Here is a 23,303-nt window from a genome sequence, read left to right on the forward strand (position 1 = left end):
CTTTGTCTATCAAGTTACCACAAATGTGACAAGTTTTCGTATTTGTCGGGATTTATTTTTAAATTGTTAGTAACCAATTGCAACAAAGTATTACACATTAATTCAACATTTATTTCAGCTTCTGCAACAAACAAGGGATACAAGTATATGTTTTAGGTTCGCATTTGTTTGGAATCATGGCTCGCATCGTTAAATAATAACCATAAATTTTCAAACTGAAATTTAATTTAATTATAACGAGCATGTGTTTATCACGCAAAAAGCAATTGCGCCGAGTGGTCTTCCCGGAAATGACATTAATTAATCAGTACACGGACGTGTCAGAGAGCACGCTTTTTTTGTCAAGATAAAGTACAACGATAAACAAGTGTCATACAAGTGCGATATTAAGCTAGCAATATAACCAGGTTAAACCCTTAATTTTATTTGAATAATGTCTGTACCAAAATCAGAAATCAGGGAGTGATCCCGGATTTTCTAAAGGGGTGCAACTGTTAAACAATTGTTTGTACCTCAAAATGAAAATAACGTCACGTCACCTGTTGACTTTCCATTGTTTAGGTTTTGGTGTTCACTTTATATTACCCAAGATGCATTAAATTCTGAAAAGACGAATTGCCTTTGACTATTACATAAAGATTCCTGTTGGTAATATAATGGATAACGTTTTTTTGTACTTGTACATCCTTGACTTTCAAATATGTAGCTTTACGTGTTTCTGATGATGGCATATTGAACGCATAAATATACAATAAATGTACATTCAGACGTGTTGAACCCCGCCACATTCTACGTGTATCTGTGCCAAATCAGGAGCCCGTAAATAAGAGAAGGTTGTCGTTGGTCCATGTTGTTCATTATTGTTTTTCGTAAATTATTTATTTGTAAATTAGGCCTTTAGTTTTTCTCTATTGAATTGTTTCATATTTTTCATGTCAGGGTCTTTCATAGCCGACTATACGGTATTATTTTATTCTCATTGTTGAAGGCCGTAATGTTGCCTATAATTGCTTATATCCACTTCCGTTTAATTTTGAATGGTAGTTGTCACACTGGCAATCTTACCACATCAGTTTATTTTCATATTGTCGGAAAATGTAAAATTTATTTCTTCATTGACGTACAAGCTTTAAAAACAGGACAGAAAGTTAGTCGCCAAGAGTTTCTGTTGTTTTGAAGCGAGTGAAAATAAATATTAGATCTTCAACAATGTACATAAACAGTTTTATTCTGCAATGTTCACCCGTCACTTTAAGTTGTAGTTATTTCAATCAAAATAGTTATCTCTGAATTTTTCAAAGAAATCAGAAAAAGTTTAAAAGCAGACCACGGAGAGGACCTTATAATGAACTTTCATTAAAATTCATGACGTGTTGTTACCATTTCTTACGAAAAAGCATGTTGTTACGAGGAATTCAAAAAATTTAAAAGAAACACTTAAGCCTTTCAAAAGAAATTGCCGAAAGGCAGAGAGAACATTTTCAGAAACTGGGGCTTTCAACTGCAGATGGGATAATACTGAAACAATAAAAAGGAATGGTTGTATTTTCTATCTTAGAATTAACTTCAACTGTCGTGATTTGAATATGTTATGATATTTTCTTCAGTAAGTGGCACATGAAAAAAATTATAACAGAAGGATTAAGAAAAGTAAATACTTTTGGCTTAAACAAAGTTGATCGAAATTACATAAAGACCTCTTCATGGAAAACGTATTCCGTCGTTTTGAAAAAAGGTAACATTATATTTGGTATATACTCACTAACATCTGTTTCAATGAGAACCCATACTTTGTGACATTTGGTACAAAAAATTCATCCTTGTCAAGTACTGCAACATATTTGTAGCCATACAAACGGGACTGACAGTCATGCATAATAACTTGTAGATCAACCCATGCGGGGTACGATGTGTCTCCGGTGTCTCGCGGGATTTCTTCTACAAGAAATGTTTAAAAACTATGAAAGCTAACATGTATCAAAAATGTGACACACAATCGAATATAACTTATAAACATAACAAAAACAGTTGAAATCAATTCAGTAGGTGAATTGTTCGTCTAAATACAGAAAAACAAAATAAATAAAAACTTATTTAACTAAGACAAATGTACAAGCATTAATCTATGAGAATATTATGAAGTTTTAATTGGCGTTTTGAATACATTTTATCGTAAATATCAACATACATACAATAATAAACTACGAATTGTAAGGCTTGTTGGTATTAAACTAAATTGACCCTTTTCAGTAAATTGTCATATAAACAGGACAATGTAAACAAAGCCTGTTTTTTTATACTTTTTATATCAACAAGATGATAGAATACCTTTCTGCGGAAAATCGAAGTCTCGAATGATTTCTGCATAACCAATAGACTCATAATATTCTAAAACAACCATTGCTTGCATATTTAGTTTATAAGTGTATGTTAGTACTTTGTCGACACCGAGTAACCGTTGGACCTCAAACCACTCCAAAATCAGCTTAGCATCCATGTTCCCATAACTAATTTTACTACAGACGGCTAATCCTGATTCATTTTTCATTGGAATTTCAACCTTTATGTAATATTCCTCATGTCCGGAACAATGTTGTGGTCCTTCAGATACAGACACTTTCCTGATAGAGGAGAAATTCACTGGACACATATACTGAACAGAATGAAGTGGTCCATTATTTAAAAAAATTGCTTCTTTCCTTGTTGAGTTTATGTAAAACTGTGTGTTGTCTTCTCTGTAGAAACAACATGTGAAATTAATCTTGTCTAGTAACACTTTCTTTTCCCATCCGTTAACTATTACAACTTTTCCTCTCCCATCAAATTCATGTGTTATATCTTCTATCAAAATTGCAGAATACATGTATACGTTGGAACTGACTGCTTGTTTGTATGGATTTGATTTGTGATTGTTGATTTCATTCTGTAGAGCTGAAATCGTTGGCTCTGTGTATGGATTTGAATTTTCAATCAATGTGTCTCTTATCATATTAGTCTTCTGTAAGGTTTTTAGCTCTTGTTTCTTAGCACAGTAGTAATTTTGTTTAACAAACAACATAATCCCATTCCAGAAAATTACAATGAAACATATAACAGTAATTGTTTGCAGCCTTAAACGACGTAATTTTTTTATTGGGAATATCATACCTACAACAAAAATATATGAAAATTACAATCTATAAAAGAGGCGCGAAAGATACCAAAGGGACATTCAAATTCATAAGTCGAAAATAAACTGACAACGCCATGGCTAAATAAGAAAAGACCAACAGACAAACAATAGTACACAAAACACAACATAGAAAACTAAAGACTGAGCAATACGAACCCCACCAAAAACTAGGGGTGATCTCAGGTGCTCCGGAAGGGTACGCATATCCTGCTCTACTGCATTGTATGTTTTCGGAGATCGTTTATGGATGATTTACCTTCATCAGGAAAATTCTTGTCCATTACGAAAATTGATAGCTAAGCGAACGGATGAATGCTATAAAATTAATTTCTATTACGATAGAATTGCGTTGTTTTCTCGTTTCATTCAGTTTGGAAGCAACCTTAACATACACGACAACAATATTTGTTATAAGTTTGCATTGAAAATAATTTCAGGGCAAAAAGGTAAACTTACCTGAAAAGTGTATCTTTCTTTTGGTTTTACGAATTTGAAAATAAAATTGACAATTCAAAATATTGTTTTCAGTAGAATACAAATGCATACAATGAACATCGTTTGCTAAACAATCTTTAAAATACGATTGTGTCCGCATATCTATGTATATTTTTCAACAAGATCAAAAGACTATTTATTTTTCAATATTGCTATGCTTTATGTCGCAGATGGATCTGCGATAAAGATCAACAGTTAAAGTAAAGTATATGTAGGTAATGAGATTATTTACTATAATTGTTGATATTACTGAAATATATAACTTTTTAAGTGAAGCCGATATAAGGGTTACCAGTACTTTTTTGTTATCCACACTTTTACACTTGACGTAAATTGATAAAGAAAAAGCAATAACAGGATGAAGCTACACCAATAAAAATCAAACTCATGACTTTCCATTCTACAATATATATATATATGATTTACTATAATACCCGATCTACAAAAAAACCCAACTAAAATAGAACATGAAAAAACTAGATATTCTGTTTTCTGACGTTAAGGACAGAATTCTGAAAATATCAATTAACAAAAAATATTAATATAACTACATACGTTCATACTTCTTTCATTTTTTTACACATTTAAATGATTTGAAATTCGTAAGGAATATTTTAACATGATTTATTTGTGGACCATTTGTCAGGCTTGGCAACCAAAATCACGCGGGTTTGTTTTAGAACTTACGCGCCCATACATAAGGATCGCTTTAAATACACATTTGGTAAACCCTGTGGAAATCTACCAATGGTAGGGCATTCAATTTACTACAAGGAAATAGGCGGCAAAATATGTTTCAGTTCTCAATTTTATACCACATTTAATTAAGTTAAACTTAACAAATCAAATCATATCAAATGAAACTTGACCTTCTGCCTCTTGTAGTCTGTAATGTGATGCTTAAGAATGGTGTTACATTCTTTTGAAGCTCATCTAAAAATGTCTTACATTGCATGTATTTACATGCCCCGTTTGAATGCAAGAGAATTCTGGAATATTAGCAGAGAAACGTTTTGAATCATCCTCTTTTGGTAGTGTGTTTTCTACTTCAAATGAAGTGTGTAAATATATTATCATCAAGAAAACGGTAAGTTGAATATATCAATTAAATGGCATTTAGAAGGGTCTTTAATGAGTTTGGCAATGATTCAAAACAAAACGGGAATAATTTTGGTATTTAAGGGCGCAATTGGTGCCCATAGGAATATCTACAACCTGTCGATAAACTGTATTACCAAAACGTACAAAAATGTTGTTAGGGATAAAATTTGCAGCTTTAATCATCTCATGACACTTTCAGTAAGTGTATGAGTAGCAAAGGATACCAAAGGAACATTCAGTAATTTTATCTATCGGAATGAAACATGCATACTTTTCTTGGTATTATGTCTTATAATCGTGATTAATATGGTTGAATCTTTGAGACTAAGGGCTTTTGGAAAAGTTGCTGAACTTTCATTGTCCATTTTAAATTCATCACTTGTTTCTAACATTGAAGAAAATTTAAGTTTATCAAAATATTTTATAGAAATTTTTTTTTTAGGAAAGTTGTCCGTAACCCTTTAGTTGTCTACGTTTTTACATTGCTGTATAACTAGCGTATACCAATGAATTTCCTTTTACTCATATTATCATTTTTTATATTAACACAATCATCTTAATGCTTTAAATATCATACAGTAGTCAATTTTTTGTCAAAGCTGTCTTTACAGTATTTGTATTCATGCTCATGGTTGTGGTTTTAACTACTGAATTGACGACGAGACAGTACTCCTAAGTAGTGATACGGTCATGTCTATAATTTAACCATTTAACATTTTGAATTATTCGTAACTTAAAGGTCGTTTTAACGCAACCATATCTATGGCGCTTGCAAAAACTTACATAACATTTTCAAATTTTGAGTATACAACTTTCTTCAACTTTATTTTTGAATTGGTCTTTCAACTGTTTTCATTCGAGCGTCGCCGATGAGTCATGTGTAGATAAAATATGCTCCGGAATGGTAAGCAGATCGTGCTCCACATGTGGCACCTGTCGTGTTTCTCATGTTAGTACAAACCTGGTAATAAGTATAATTCAGTCAGTCACATTCGGAGAAAAGGGGACGGGATTGTAGTTACGACATTTGGAACATATCCGCTATCATCTGTGAAACGGGTATTCCATAACGGTCAACCAACTCGTGATGGCGTCCGTAAAATTTACGAAAGAATGATTTTCACGTCACCACTTAGTTAATGTTATTTTTGTCATGGTTCTGTATTTTTATTCGTATCTGTTATATAATGAAGCAAAGTAACGATTAAAATGAACAAATGACAAATGACATACTATTATCTGTTTAGGTATAAGCGTCATGGAACAAATGTATAACTGTAAAGCGACGACAAAGTTGATAGTTTTTGTGTTTTGCTCACATGAATTTCACATTAATCTCACTTGATGTTCACCTGAAACGAGCTTATATGTCAAACTCTCGTGAAAATTTCGATGTGAATTTCACGTGAGTTATACCCCCCAAAAGGGTATTTTTCATGATTTTTGTTAGATTTCAAAATTCAGATGTTATTTGAATTACTTTGTTTTGAAAATTCACGTGAATTTCATGTGAAAAATATTCATTTGAATTTCCCGTGAAATTACGTGAGTTTCACATGAGATTTAAATGAAATCAGTTCACGTGATTTTCACATATAAACCCGTTTAAGGTGAATTTCAAGTGAGGGAGTCGCATATAATCCTTAAGGAGCGATACCAGGTGCTTCGATATGGTGAGCGTCTTCAACAATACATGCATCACCCGCCATGGGAATTCACAGTCTGTCAAATTTCACAATCGGGATTAGGACACAATCGATACAATTGCAGATCAAACAACTTTGTTGGTATCTGATACCAAGAAAACATGTTGCTAGTGAACTCATACACTGACACATCGAATTTGTCAACCAGTTCGTGATGCTGATCGTAAAACTTATTAAGTCATTTTTCCTCAGAACGCAGTTGGAGCAGTTTTGTTTGTGTGAGGAGCACTTGTTTTGTCATGAAGTCCGAATGGTGTGAATTTGCACCAAAATTAACACAGATATGTTAACGCAATACGATGGATCATCAGGTTTGGAAGTGCTGAGAAATGGAAAATTGATAATTTGAAAGTTGAAATCAACATTAAAAGACTCTTTAAAAACTTTGATTACATCATTAAACAATAAAGTACTAAATATTTGGTGTCCATTAAATAGAGTGAGTGATCTCTGTGAGCTTGTTTGACGTTGAATGGCCAGGTATATATATACTTTACAATTTGTATAAAATTTGAAATCAGGAAATGTGATATGATTGTAAATGAGACAACTAGTAAACGTCCATACGAAAAAGACTTAAGAAAATAAAGGTCACCGTACGGCCTTCAACAATGAGAAAAACCTTAAGTGCATAGTCAGTTATCAAACGGCCCGACATGACAAGATGTGGAACAGTTAAAGCGAAAAAACAGCGATTTATGACACATCAATAAACCAGAAGTTTCTTCGATCATTTGACAAATTAAGTAGTTTAACGATGTTCAAAGAATGTTGCTAATGTACTTTAGACAATTTCTTCGAAGATTTTACGAATTGTATAGACCGACGCAATAGGCCTATGACTGGAAACAATAAAACTTGTCATCACTCTTAAAAACGTGAGCCATTTAATAATTGTTTGGATATTGTATGCCTTGTACGGATTTTTCGAAGATTGTATGCAAGGGATAAGCAAACGTATTTTTTTACTTTTTTCAGCACCCTCTTTAATTCTTAAAAATGTTCGTGTTGATAGCATTATTGGCGTCAACAATTGGATCATATTAATGACGTCCGTAAGCTACATTGGAATAGTATCTAATATATTTGGGCCCCTGTCATCAAAGTCGTTTGACTCAAATATTGATCAAAAATATTGGTTAGGTGGTACTTCATCGTTACTCAAAAATAGCGCAAGGATCTAATTCCTCTGGGCGGTATCATTTCTCAACATTTTCTTTGTTTTCCAGTTTTATTTTCCATTATATATAAAAACAAAAACAAATTTCAAAGATAACAGGTTTGAGATTAAGAACAATAGACGTGCGTTCCGTCTTTGAACGACAAATATTTCGATCTAAACAAAACGGTCGAAAAGTAAAATTAATTCCGCAGTTGAAAAGCATTGGCATATTGTACAAACACCTGTTTATTGTGGGGTTTACCCATGTATGATCTATGACAAACTTGGATCACATTTGTTACATTGCACGTGTGCGGATTAATACGAAATTTTAAACAGAGGTGTGCTGTTTAAAAAAATGATACAATCGGAAAATGCTAACTGGTCTTTGTTGCCTAAATTTTACCTTAATAACATGCATAAGTTTGGCAAACATTTGCTAATTTTTAGGATTAATCTTAGAAAAGTAAGATTACCCTGATAAATAAAAACACGGAACAATACATTGATAAATTCATTGATAAATTTGAATGATTCTAACAATTATCAAATAGGTACCTTTTTAGAGATCATTAAACAAATAATGTGGGACAATAGTTTTATACAATTAAAGGAAAACGTTTGTTTTTTGACAAATGGATTGGAATTGATATTTTATTCATAAACGACATAATTGATAACACAGGCCATATATCAGAAGAATTTAGATTTAGAATTCAAAACTAAAAAACAAAAGTAATTGGATTGCTGAATATTCAAAAATTCAAAAAATCCATAACAAATCACTGGGTGGTGAACCTTTAAACTGAGAGATCATGCAAAACTATAATCAATATTAACCGAGAAAAAATTAAACTTCGAGATAATCATGATAATAATGACATACTTGGTATTAGAGATTTACAATAAATGTATGACTCCGACCAGAGTATGAATATGAGTCAGAATAAAACAGGTTAAATGACGGGCCGATCTTAACATATGAACTTTAATCATTATTACATAGTATAAATTAAAAAGATGTTTTCGTCCATTGACAAAACTACCACAAACGTCAACTATAGGTTGAACTCTGTGACTAATATTACTTCAAGGAGTTCCTATGACTTTATAGTATTTCAATGCGCCAACAACGTGTTATACGGAGACTCGGTATTCTGTAACGAGTCTGTTTAGCTTCTTACATTTTCTCTGTAAGCGTTCCGGCTTTCCGGTTATATGCTGTATAGTGTATGGCTGGTCCAATCTCTCTGTACGAGCAGTAGAGGAACCTGAACTTAATCAATTCGCCAATTGCATGTTCTACGGAGACTTGGTATTCTGTAATGAGTCTGTTAAGCTTCCTACGTTTTCTCTGTAGGTGTTCCGGCTTTCTGGTTATCTGCTGTCTGGTGTAGGGCCGGTCAAATCTCTTTCTGTGCGAGTAGTAGACGAACCTGAACTTAAAAAATGGATTTCAATGCAGACGATGCTATAGCGGAAGATGATGAAATTTCCACAGATAATGCTGCAACCAGAGGTGCGGATACTATTGATGATGCTCCTGTATATAACATTAATGATGCTGCTGCAATCTTGAAGTTACAAGAAAAGAAAACCCTCCAAAAAACAGAGGAAAAAACTGGACCTTTAATACAATTAGTTCGCATTAATCATGAAAAGTATGAAAAATGTTTTACAAAACAGGTTCCCAAATTGTTTAAACAAGTTCCAGAATTGTTTAAAGCCTCGGTGTTGATTTAAATCCACCTGAAAGTGATTAGACTGTTTTGATTCAATGATGTCGTTTTGCATATAAGTAAAACAAAATTATGAAAACAACAAGTCCTATTTATCTAATTTATTTATAACAAAGGAAAAACAAAGAAATTTCTTAACTTATAAATCATATGCATTTACCCTTATACCTTATCTCCTCTATAGCATGAGTTTTGTAATTTATGTTTAGTGGTTCTTATTTACTGGAAGAACGAATCGCGAAAAAATCAATCAAATAACATTTTCTGTGGCTGTATTTTTTCTTTAGCCACATCCACCTACATGTACTTTCCATGTTCCTCCCACACACTACCCGTCCTGTCGTTTTGATTCTTTCTGTCCTTTTTATTTCTATTGTACCGTTTGCTGCTCAATTTTATTTTCTCCTTAAACTGTTTGATGGTGAAATAATCTGTCCTTAGATATCAAAAGTAGTAAATTATATAGCAGTTCGTGTTATTCAAAAGAAGCGAAGAAATTTTGGCACTTAAGATGATTGCCGACAAAGCTTTACGTAACCGTTAAATTATATTGTTTTGAGGTAGAAAAAGTATTGAATTGAAATACCGCTTCCCGATTTTCTAGTCAAAGACGAACTTTTGACGTCCTATTTATGTCGACTGAAATACAGATGTTATTATATTGCTCACATATTATGTAAAACAATCCATCGAAAGATAATAAAGGAACTAAATTGTAATACCACTATGTTATTTTCGAACAGAAGAAGAAATATTGACAACCTAAAATTATGCCGACAAAAGTTCCAGCAGTTGTAAACTTATATTTCTCATAATTTAGACCCGACAATTTATTTTGATGTACAAAGTAACAATATGTTCCTAGAAAATGTTTTAAATTAAAAAAAATACAAATTTTATAGAGAACTACCCCAAAAAAGAGTTAATTTGCATGAAATCAACATCAAAGCCTTCTTAATTTTAAAATTTTGTTTTTGCCAAATATTCTATTTAAACTTGTATTTATAATCGTCTAATCTATCATATTCCCGATTGTGACATTTCAACTAAGTGTTGATATGAATGGCGGATGCCAAAACCAATCACGTTGGAGAACATGTTATTTCCTCATTTTTAATATTTGTTATCTTGATTTGTTCTCTTAATTGAATTATGAAATTTGAACACCAAAAATTTGGAATCGAAAGGATTATGTGGCATCCTTGGTGTTCGCCGAAACCTATTTGCTAAAAAGAACATTAGAGACCTGCCTAGAAAGGCTTCATACGGTACTTATTCTTATTTTTGTGAGTTGTCGATTATGCATGCATTTTTTTATTTATGCTAAAATCAAATATGATATTGTAGTCGTCTACTGCGGCTACATTACGACAACCGAAAATTATTTTTCATGCTCTTAGAAAATGTTATATATTAAAATATCAACTATGATATTGTATGCGTCTACTACGGCTACATTACGGTAACCGAAAATGGTTTTCCATGCTCTTAGAAAATGTTATGAATTAAAAAAATATAAATTTCATAGAAAACTACCCCAAAAACGAGTGAATTTGCTTGAAATCAAAATCAAAGCTTTCGAAATTCTGAAATTAACTATATAATTGTATTCGTCTACTACGGCTACATTAAGACAACCGAAAATTATTTTATAATTGAAATGTATTTGACGTATGTAAAAAAAATTGTTCGTCCTTGCAGATGACAAGGATTTAATATTTTGTTTATAACTTATAGTCCCTCTGATATGCATGACTTATTCAATCAATTGAATAATTTAGTTCAGTCATAAACATTAACCGTTTACGGATAAACCCAAAAATGAATTAAAAACAGACAATTACGGGGTGCTATGATATAAATAAAAGAGAATGATGGGTATAATAGACACAGAACAGAGCAAACTTGTTTAATATAATAGAGAACAAAAACATGAAGGACCCAAATTCCAGACCCTCTTATATATGAACACAATATGCACTGTATAAAACAAATGGAATCCTATAGATAATTGTCTTTTGATCTATTGTGACAACGTTTCATAAGGCACAATAGATAATAACAACACATGTTAATTTCACATTTGTAATCTTATAAACAAACTATGGAGATTTACATTGCATTAACATTACTACTGATTGTAAATGTGTTAGGTGCGTATAACATAAAATATCTCATTGACATTTCTATAATAATATTGGAGTGAGTAATTTACTCAGTTCGCATTCAATTGACAGTTGATGGGTGCATAGCGGGAGACGCTTAACAGTCGTCGCACCAGGATTTGTTCCATTTTGGAGTATATTCGACTCCCTCAGTTTTTATGTTTACTTTGATTTGTAAATATCTTCAAAAAGTTGGAACACCGGTAAACTTCTGGTGCCTCTAATTTGAAACTATTTTTGGTTGTTCTGTACATTTTATGTAAAGAAGCGTTACTTATCTTTTAAAAAGTCGAACCCGATGAAGGTTATTCAATAACCCGTGTGCCGTCTGCACGAAATGCATGTAGACAATATGGACCATAGGTTGTTTGATGTTGTTTTTCTTTGTTTGTATATCTTAAGTTTTTGTGAATCTTGTTTCTTGTATTTATTATCTTTTTGATAACGATTATTTATTTTTACCAAATAATATACAAGCTGATATGTTGAGTCATTTTGGAACAAAAGTTACAATCATGTATTTCCTTGTCTAAATGAATGTTTTTCCAATCTATTAAAACCGACATATCATGATCATATGCGCTTAATTTATTTTGTTGTATAACTCATTAACAACACTATTTTGAATTTTTCCGATCAAATATTAGTCTTCATTTTTCCAACAACAAAAGTCGCGTGACTACGCATAGCCTTAAATATCTACATATTCTTTTGGCATCGATCATCAATGTAGAACAGTAATTGTCGAAATGCACAATTGATGCAATATAATTGGCACCGTCAATGTAATTTTAAGTCCTAGTAAGGAAAAAACTATATGTGTTAAGGTCAATGTTAGCAGTACATATAAAGTCCGTCCTGTAAATAAATTGATTTAAAAAAAGGCTCACGAGTAAAATCCAGTTGCGTAATTAAAACAATTAACAAGAAGGTATAAAAGATTGTTCACGTAATCAAAAAAAAACCGTGTGCTAGAAATATCATCATTATTTTGTGCAGTTTTATTAGGAAACCAGTATCATTAGCCTGCCAACACTGAGGTAATGAGTTCGAACCCCTCACGTGACAGGTGCTCTCTACTTTCTACAATCTTTATTGACTAGGATTGACAGTTTTCCTGACGCAGGTCGGTGCGTTTCTCCTGGTATTCCGGCATTCATACCAAGAATAGCTGGCCGCACCGATAAAGGCAAGGTTGAAGAAAGTGGCATTTAACACCAACCGCCAATCAATAATAGAAATACGCAATTATAGGGAACCGTACGGCTTTCAAACAAAGCCAATACCGCACTATAAAAGGCATAGACATGTCAAATGTAAAACACATCAAACAATAGAACTAATGGTCTGATTTATGTTAAAAAAAATTAACGAAAATTACATGTAATATACAGAAACAAACGACAACATCGGAATTACAGGCTCCTGATCTGGACAGGCAAATGAAAATAAGGATGTGGTATCCCGTTTATAATAATTTTTCTACAGGTATAGTAAGAGTATACAAGGTTTTAAGACTCCTAGGGATATAATGTGTATCATCAGGTGTGTGTTTTAGGTTGTCCGTCTGGTTGGATACAAGATGGAGATACATGTTACTTTTTCAGTAAAGGTGTAGCAAGTTCTTGGGCTGATGCTAACGTTAGTATATTTTATCTTGTTTTTGTTAATTATAAACTAACGGGTTTCCCAGAGATCCTTGCGTGTACAAAGTATATATATTTCTAAGTACATAAGTTTTGTCTTTATGCTGCATTCTAAACAAATGTAAACCAATTATTGTCTATTTCTATATTGTATTAATGCTTTTGAAGGTTCACTTTTCAAAAGGTTTCGTTTTTCGCGGAGTAATATTGTTAGGTTTTAATGTTTGATTTGTTGGTATCCGTTACATGATAAACAATAACGATAGTTCACAGAATAAGATATGAAGAATATGCGAAAAAGTGATTATAATTTATTTTATATTATCACCATTGAAGATCAACAGAAATTTAGTTACTCAAATTTTGAAGTAGTAAAAACTTTAACATGTTTAAGTAGATCCCTACCTCGCAATATTGTGTATATTCCTTTTCGATTTCAAGGAGAACTCGTTAGCGGTAGGACTGATAGGTCAGTGAGTATATATTCGATGCATGTATACAGAAAACTCAATTTAACAGCTCGAAGAGAACAGTGCGTCGTATGAATCTTATAGTTATAATAACGTATTTCCTATTTGTCAAACTGTTGGCAAATTGACTATGAAATTTAAAAGTGCAATATCATAAATATTTGACTGAGACATACACAGTTGTAAAGGAATCGAATGTACGTACATAAGAGGAAGTCTTTGTTCGATTTATCATTTTTTTAATAGACAATCAAATTAGATAAATAAAGCAAACCCTTTTCTGGAGATAAAACACTTCACTTCAAACAATGTTGTTTTAGAAATGTATCCCTACATTTCTATTGGAGGTAGACTATAAACTTTTTAACTATGTAATATTCCCAATTCTGGATAAGTGGATTGGCTAAGAATGATTCATAGATTGAGTAAACCAATTTAAGTATAGTATTACTAAGATAAATTTGATACCAATTATTTTACAGCAAAAATGCCTGAAAAAAAGTGGAGATACAACCCTATAAAAATAATTTTCTTTGATTTTTCCATAGTAACAAGCTATTATAATCCTAAAGGAGTGCGGAGAGTGTAGTTCTGACTAAAACTCGTAGATTATAGAAATCTCGTATAGTTGTATAAGGAGGTAGTCCATTGCACTTGGATATCAGATATATAGCTATCTCCATTTTTCTCAAAGTAGACATATAACACAATAAGATTCCCACTACGAATTGCAATGTAAACGTCAATACGTGTATGTCTCTTAATTTCCCATTGCAACTGATCATCATCAAGTTTTGATAGAGGCGAGCCTTTCAGTCTTCATATAAATCCAACAGATGCCTAAAGGGTAATAAACTGTCATGAGAACAAACGAGAGCCGGTGCCAAATTTCGTGCTGTAAATCGACCCGAGTCTAGACACGTTGCTTGTGAATAAAATTAACAAAAAACTATATCAATACAAATATTTTCAGTGAAAAAGATCATTAAGATCTATATTTAGCCCTTGGTGAGGCTTCTAACTTAAATCGGTTTATTCATATATGTCAGGGATGAACTACTTTTTTTGATTTCGATTAGTTTAATATCAAATAAAGTTTCGCGCAATTTCAAGTTTCAGATAAACTCATCACATGATAGAAAACAGGATTTAAATTTTGTACGCATGACGCCTGTTTCGTCTACAAAAGACTCATCAGTGACGCTCGATTCGAAAAGGTTAAAAATATAGTACGAAGTTGAAGAGCAAAAATTTCAAAATATATTGCCAAATACAGATATTTTAATTTATTCTTTGTAGAAAATCCTTAGTATATTTATATTACTGTAAATTCAGAAATTATTGCGTGCATTTATTACTGCGATTTTAAATAATGGACAAAAAATGCAAGATTAATTATTGCGATTTCAAGAAAATCTTTATACAGATATTATATCAGATATCAGAATGCGAGTTCTTATTATTGCGATACTCAACCAGTCGCATTATTCGCCTTAATAAAAATCTCGCAATAATTTCTGAATTTACAGTATCGCGCAAACCAAGTGTTATGGAAACAACTAATAAGTTAATTAGGATGCAAACAGGTTTAAATTTGCATCTTTCTGTATGTGTCTGTCTAAAGTCAGGAGACTTTTAGTGATTTCGTTTTCTTGTTTGTACATAAATCAGGTCGTTCTTTTTATCGATTAAGTTATTTTACATTTGTCATGTCGGGGAGTTTGATAGCATCCTGTGTGGTCTAGGATTTGCTCATTATTAAAAGCCGTACGGTTACCTATAGTTGCTAATTTTTACATCATTTTGAGTCGGGTAGAAAATTGTTTCACCGATAATTGTAACACATTTTTTTATTAGTGTATTATAACACTGACTATGATTTTCGACATTTCTTTTCAGTGATATTTGGTTGGCAGTTATTTAGCAGTTGACTTATTATATTTGTATACTTATTATACTTATATTTTAACCCTCAGTCATGGTTCATTAACTTTGTTACTTTATCATAGTACTAGTAAACAAACATATGGAGGTACAGTATAATTGTCAATGAGACAACTTTCCACTTGAGACTAAAGGACAAAGGACAAACATGTAAACTTCCAAAGTGTACAGCATTCAACAATGAACAAACTCCATACTGTATAGTAAAATCCTCATCAAATATACCAATCATATGATTTTCTACGGTAGACGCGCGTTTTGTCAGTGACGCTCGAATCAAAACAGTAAAAAAGACCAAAACCGAATTTTAAGAGTATTGAGGACTAAACCTTTCCGAAAGGTTTTGCCAAATATAGATAAGGTAAGCTATCAAAGACCAAGCATGTCAAAATGAAAAATAATTCACACGAAAAAATCAACTTGATATATTCTTAAACTAGCAAACAAAGAACAAATAAGCCAAAAAGAAACCAACGGCAACAACTAAATTACATGCTCCTGGCATCCACATTAAAATGTGACGGATGTAAACATGCTTGTGTGCACTTGAACCATCCCTTATCCGTGGATAGTGTTAAAATAACACAAAATAAGTGTAAACTATAAAACTCAGTTGGAAAAGGCTTAATCATTAAATTATCACCTAGGGCACAAAAACCCTAAACAATGAAATATGAGTATCGGCAGGATGTAGGACAGTGACAATAACTGTATATTAATACATGTTTAGCGATGTTTTAATTTATTAAAAAACAAATTTAATGTTGATTTAAGCTATTGTATGTAATAAGGTCCGTTCAAAGGAATCACTACTAGTAAGTCAATGATATTTGTAATATCATTGGAACATCTTATAAAGAAGGATAATATTCGGCCCTCCAGCTGAATCAAGGTCCAATTACTTTTAAACATGTGCATAGTTTACATTTTAAAGTTTCAACCTTTATATTATACTTTCCAATTGTCGTAACCACAATCCCGTCCACCTTTTCTCCGAATGTGACCTACCGAAATACCGAGTTTGTACTTTATTGGGCAATACGACGGGTGCCACAAGCGGAGTAGAATCTGCTCACCCTTCCGGAGCACCTGCTATCATTCCCGGTTTTTTCTGGTAGGATTCGTGTTGCTCAGTCTTTAGTTTTCTGTGATGTGTTTTGTATACTGTTGTTTGTCTTTTGGTCTTTTACTTTTTTAGCCATGGTGTTGTCAGTTTATTTTCGACTTATGAGTTTGAATGTCCCTCTGGTATCTTTTGCTTCTCTCTTTAGTATTTGATCTACCAGACAAACGTAGTATGCATTCTAAACTGTGTATTTTTAGCTCAGAGCTGTTATCTATAGTTGCCAATTCTATTTTTTTTTGGTAAAAGGGGGATAATCCAATGTTGCAGAAATGTTGTTAGTCTCTATGAATTAATGAATAGTAACGATACTGACTACGCAGTACGGGTTTTGCTCATTGAAAAAGGCCGTACGATGAACTTTAGTTGTTAACGTCTATATCATTTGGTCTCTGGTGGAGAGTTGTCTCATTGGCAATCATATCACATCTTCTTATTTTCATATTGTTGGCTTATCAAAATTCCTTAAAATTATAATGTCTATTTGTAAGTGTTAGTTACCTTCCTTTACAATTATGTACATATAAAAATATGAAGATGTGGTATGATTTCGAATATGATTTACAGCAACAAACGAAAACCACTCCTGTTTCAGGACAGGCACATATACAAAATGTGGCGGGGCTAAACATGCTTGCTGACACTAAACCCTCCCCTAACCTGTGACAGTGGTGTAACAGTACAATATAAGAACAGACTATAAAATCATTTAAAAAGGGCTTAACTCATCAGGTCGATACAAAACAAATGTGCATATGTTTAATTTTGTTCATGTATTGTGTGTTTGTTTATATTGATTGTTTGTTCTATCGTGCCTCATGTGAGGTCTTTGATAAAAATAAGTTTCAAGCAAATTTGTTTTATTTCCTTAACTTAAAAATGTACGTTAATATAAAAAGGGGATGTGGTTCAATTGACATTGAGACGACGTATCCACCGAAAACCAAAAGGTGAGGATGTTAATAATTTAAGGGCACCGTACGTCCTTCAAAAAATTCAACTATGCATTAGGGTCTGAAAGCTCCGTCATGACTGTCCAAATAGTATATATGGTTTAGGATCAAAACAATAAAAGAAAAATAAGTATGGCAGTCAGTAACCAACGCGACGATAACTAATTTAAAATTAACTCGCTTCTGACTAGGGTGAGGCACATGACGAATGTGGCGGGGTTAAATATGTGTGTTAGTGATTAGCCCTCTACACTTCATGGGATAAAAGTGTAACTGTACATCCTGACAACAAACTGAAAAATTCAGTTGGATAGGGCTTGATTCGTCCAAGCATTACTGAAGAGACATTTATTGCTAGGATGCATACCTAGTGTTTTATTAAGGAATGACGGTAATATTTTTTCTGTCTATGAAGAAATAACATCAAAAATGTGGTGCACACTGAATAACTCGCGTAGCGGGTTATTTTAAAGTGTGCACCACATTTTTTATGTTATTTCGAATAGACAGAAAAAATATTACAGTCATTTCTTATAATTTAATTCTAAATTCCATTTTAAACCGGAGTAAACCATGAAAAAACGTTGATGACGTCACGGTCACATGACAAAATTATGTCTATGAGCTGATAAACAAAACAACGTCAGCCAATCAGAAGACGCGTTACATCCAAAATTAAATTATATATTGGTAACTTTAATGTGTTTACGAAATACACAAAAACAAAGAAACAGAAAAGGTTCCTCTCTAGTAGCAATCGAAGTTCATGTAAGCTATTCAAACCAATTTCAAGTAATAAATAAACTATGTTAAATTTGAAGTATGTTGATTCCGCGGAAGTCTTCATTTTTTGTTTGATAAATTATCATCGAGATCCACCTTCATTGCTATATAACTATCTTGAAATTCATGATACATTATAATTCACCTATAGTTAAAATACTTGTTATGTTTCATTCTTTTTAACAGAGTTATTGTCAGGCATTTGGATATAAGCTAGCAGAGCCAATGGACCAACACAAACTTGATTTTATCAAAGGAGAACTTAACAGACTAGCTGGAAGTAAGCATTTATATTCCAACAAACCGTTAAATCTAATGTTTAAATTCTTACATTAAGTTTCTTCTTACATATGAATGTGGATTCCCGCGCATGGAGGGCAGTGAATGCATTGCAAGAGACGCTAACAATATCAACGCAATATACCTTATCGCTATTTGTGTATTTTGCAGGAAACTTTTCATAGAGACATTTTCAAACCACCGTAAAAACTTCAAACAAAGCATTTTTAATTTGTGTGTTAAAAAAGTAGATCATAATCTATCAAAGTTTCAAAATATTCGCTTTTTAAACTAGTTTCTCTCTCAGCTCGTTACTGATGACCTTTGTTTTTGCGACACTTGACCCAAACAGGAAGTTATCTAATTGACGTTTGTTTACGGATTTGACTAAAAAGCGTGTATCGATATTGCTCCTGTTAATTATGTTATTCCTTCAATTTTTGTTTGTTACCTTGGTTTTTCTTCTTAACCGATTGATGAGATATGAATATCGGTAAACTACTGTTGCCTGAATTCTTTATTATTATCTGTATATTGGATTTAGTTTGTAACAGTGGCAAATGTACGACAAAACATCATATCTAAATTTGAAACAATGTATATTTTTACATTCAAAAACAAACTCAAATTATCACGTGGAAGACTCTTAAAAATCAAAACTGAGAAAGATATTAAATTGCATATGCATACGAAAGCCAAATCTTTGAAATATTAGTGTTTTTTTTATGAATACTATGCAAAATTAGCCCAGAAGTCAGCACTTCTGTGTTGACATGAATTATCATTGATATGGTCATTATCATAAATGAACTGTTAACAAAACGTTGAATTTTTCCACAAGATACTTTGATTTTCTACCCCAGGAATAGATTACCTAAGTTGTATTTGGCAAAACCTTTTGGAATTTTGGTTCCTCAATGCTTTTCAACTTCATACTTTATTTGGTATTTAAACTTCGTTAATTCGAACATAACCCTGATGAAAGGTATGCAGACAAAACGCGCGTCTGGTCTTAAAACTTTTACTCCTGGTTTCTATGATGAATTTATCTATTTCAAAGAAACTGGTAAGTTGATCAATGGAAAATACTTGTATGTACTTCCAGCTACACGTTACTATATTGGTGGTTCTGACTTCTTCGTCGAGGGTCAATGGATATGGTCAACATCTCAGACCGGTATTCTTGCTCACAACTGGGAACCAAGTGAACCAAATAATATCGGCCCTGGAGAGGACTGTCTCACTGTCAATCATGATGGACTTTGGAATGATGTCCCTTGTGATACAGCGGTTCCATTTATTTGTGAGGCTGAGTAAGTTCCATGAATGTCAATACCTTTGATATAAAGACTACATATGGAAAATTTTAAATTGAGTTCCATGAGACACTTTTTTTAATTTAGCAAATTTATGTGATCATGTTTAAAAGCTGACTACCCTTAACACGTAATTATCAATATTGAAATCATTTAATCAAGGTATATTCTGTGTTAATGAATCGAAACAAACTTAACAAAACTGAGCGTATAACATGTATAATTTGTTACGCCAAACGACCATTTCGTCAAAATGAGACTCATAGTTGAGATTGAATGAATAAATTAAAAAGACCAAATTAAAGTTAAAAAGCATTCCATGCCAAAGATCTCGAAAAGATGTGTCAAATACGACTTAGGCAATATATGCCTGTGTGTAGAAAAAATCTTATATTCTTGAGATCGAATAATTGAACATTTTATAAACAGTAAACTTACCGGAAATGAACATATCAATGATATTCTGAATCATTGATGACATCGGGTGAATTAATTGTATAAAAATAAGAAGATGTGGTATGATTGCCAATGACTCAACACTCAACAACAGACCAAAAAACATAGAAATAAACAACTTCGACAATGAGCAAAACCCATACCGCATAGTCAGCTATAAAAGGCCCAGAAATGATAAAAATTAAAACAATTGAAACGAGAAAACTAACGGCCTGATCTATGTACAAAATAATGAACGAAAAACAAATATAATATACAGCAACAAACTACGACCACTGAATAACAGGCTCCTGGCTGGGGACAGACACATACAGAATGTGGCGGGGTTAAACTAGTTTAAGTTGTTTTTTCCCCCGGGAATTATGAAATTCATATTGTCATCTAATGAGGCCAAACATCGTATTGGATGAACAGTTTTCTCTGCTTGTTATAATTTCTGTCTAAACTCGTCATGGTTTTCTAATTTATTTCTTACTATCAGACTTTTATCGTGAGCAGCTGTGGAGCGGAAATCGTATATTCTTTCAGAGAGCCTAATGTTGTTTCTAGTTTTATTGCAGTACAAAAATTAGGATATGTGGTATAAGTGCAAATAAGACACACATCAACCAGAGTTCAAATGATGTGGATATAAGCAATAATATGTCACTGAACGACCATCAACAATGAGCAAAAAACCATACCGTATAATCAGCTTTAAAAGGCCCCGACATGAAAAATGTGAAACAATTCAAACGCGAAAACCAACGGCCTAATTTATAACAATTTCTGAAAAAACAAATATGAGACATGAACCAACGACAACTACTGAATTACAGGTTTCTGACTTGTGACAGTCACAGCAGGAATGTGGAGGGTATAAAAATGTCTGCCGTTTATTATCAACTAATTTCCTAGATAAAGTACGGAGATCTTAAAATGAGTATGTCTGCCTTGCAAGTTGCTAATTCCGAATCTAGTGGTAATATTATCAAAAATGTATACCAAAAAGTATTGATTAAATCCTCATAAACAATGAAAGTTCAACCAACGACATGGAGCTGTTTTCATTTTGTGGTACTAACAAAGAAATTACCCATAGTCGTTTAGACTCCTAAATGGCGAAATTGAAATGTGTGAATATGTTGAATGCAGTGACAAACATATGTTTTTTACTTAATGTAATTATCAAATTGTAAAGAATATTTTACAAACCTTAATAAAAGTTTCTACTATATTTCAGAAACCTCGATACAAGTGTTATTGGGTGATGTGTGAGGGAGCACCACAATAAAGCATTTTTTCTTCTTCTGACCCATTTTTAATTTTCCGTTTTCAATAGTCTCTTTGAAATAACTAAACGGTTCATTTATATAAGTCGAAAATAAATATCCGTGTACATAATATAAAGTTGCTTTATGTATGAATTTATAAATGTAGTCGTTACTATTTTTATGTTGGGTTCCTCCACATGTCAGCTTAGGTACTTGCGATATTCCCTCAATATTGTATCAATTCATACTTTCTTTTCTTTCTTTCTTATCGTATCTGTCGAGGAATAACTTTTCGACAAGCGCATAAAAGACTTCGGGCGTAGTTTGTCTGTTGTTTTATGTTGCTGGGTCGATACCTCTCCTGGTGAACTGCATATTCGTTCGAGTTTATTTTCATATTGATACCATCTTATTATTTACAAAATTAACAGTTAAGAATTAAATACATTTCTGTCAGATTGAAACTGAAATTAGGGTAGTTTGAGGGGCGTTACATAAAATACCAGTGCTGGTATAGTCATGATTTAAATGATGAGTCGAGTTGTTGTTCGTATGACCTGAACAAATTAATAAAAGTACGGACTGACAGATATTGTAAATTCTAAATCAGAGAAAACCAAAGGAGAAATGTTAATAGAAATAAGAAGATGTGGCATAAGTGCCAATGAGACAACTCTCCATCCAAGTCCCAATGTGTAAAAAGTAAACAATTATAGGTCAAAGTACGGCCTTCAACACGGAGCATTGGCTCACAACGAACAATAAACTATAACGGGACCAAAAATTACAAGTGTAAAATAATTCAAACAGGAAAACCAACGGTCTAATCGATAGAAAAAACGAGAACCACATCAACAAACGACAACCACTGAAACAGGTTTCTGACTTAGGACACTAAGTTCACTTTGAACAGATGGTGTAGACGAGTGCCATTTACTTGACTTACTTGCATAAGGAACACTTAAACTAAAAAATGTTAAAGCCTTGAATGCTTGAGATGCTTAACGACCAAAAGGGGCATTTAAAATTCCGCATAATCCATATAACGTTACAAACCATACCTAAGGGAGTTGATAACTTCTTTTCTTAAGAGGAAAATGACAAGTATTGTAATAATACAACCAAACATAGTGTCTCAGATATATATTTATGTAGCATTTTTGAAGAACATTTATTCCGGTAAACAGATTGGTGAGCACTACCTATGTCTTGCATAATTACATTTAACCCAACTCAAGAGTCTAAATCTCTACAAACGAGATGGTATGTGCTTAGGCCACAACAAACCTTTTCCTTTTCTTTGATCGAGAAAATTCTCTCCAAATAATAGATAAAACAATGAAATAAAAAAACAATTGAATTGCTCCTCCTAATCCGGTGTTGCTGGAAAGTCTATAACGATGACACAAATAGCTGGTACCTTAGGTATGATCGAGACGGCCCCTATAGTATGATCGAGACGGCCCCTATAGTATGATCGAGACGGCCCCTATAGTTTGATCGAGACGGCCCCTATAGTATGCGGAGGCGGATTTTTATA

The 23,303-nt window shown here is 32.7% G+C and overlaps 1 protein-coding gene across 1 annotated transcript; it reads left to right on the forward strand.

Annotated features, from left to right (window-relative positions):
- The first annotated feature begins 9,085 nt into the window (after positions 1–9,085).
- LOC127718707 (perlucin-like) lies at positions 9,086–21,774 on the forward strand. Its single transcript, XM_052224762.1, has 4 exons — positions 9,086–9,181; positions 18,646–18,739; positions 19,799–20,051; positions 21,733–21,774. Exons 1-4 carry the CDS (start codon positions 9,086–9,088, stop codon positions 21,758–21,760), a joined length of 471 nt encoding a protein of 156 aa, XP_052080722.1. The 3' UTR covers positions 21,761–21,774.
- Positions 21,775–23,303: the final 1,529 nt, after the last annotated feature.

Source organism: Mytilus californianus, unplaced genomic scaffold, assembly GCF_021869535.1.
Source record: "Mytilus californianus isolate M0D057914Y unplaced genomic scaffold, xbMytCali1.0.p SCAF_10, whole genome shotgun sequence".
Lineage (NCBI taxonomy): Eukaryota > Metazoa > Mollusca > Bivalvia > Mytilida > Mytilidae > Mytilus > Mytilus californianus.

Coding starts and splice junctions, on each gene's coding strand:
- LOC127718707 (XM_052224762.1), top strand. CDS start 9,086: ATGGATTTCAATGCAGACGATGCTATAGCGGAAGATGATGAAATTTCC. Junction 18,740..19,798: donor ACTTAACAGACTAGCTGGAA/GTAAGCATTTAT, acceptor TCTATTTCAAAG/AAACTGGTAAGTTGATCAAT. Junction 20,052..21,732: donor CCATTTATTTGTGAGGCTGA/GTAAGTTCCATG, acceptor ACTATATTTCAG/AAACCTCGATACAAGTGTTA.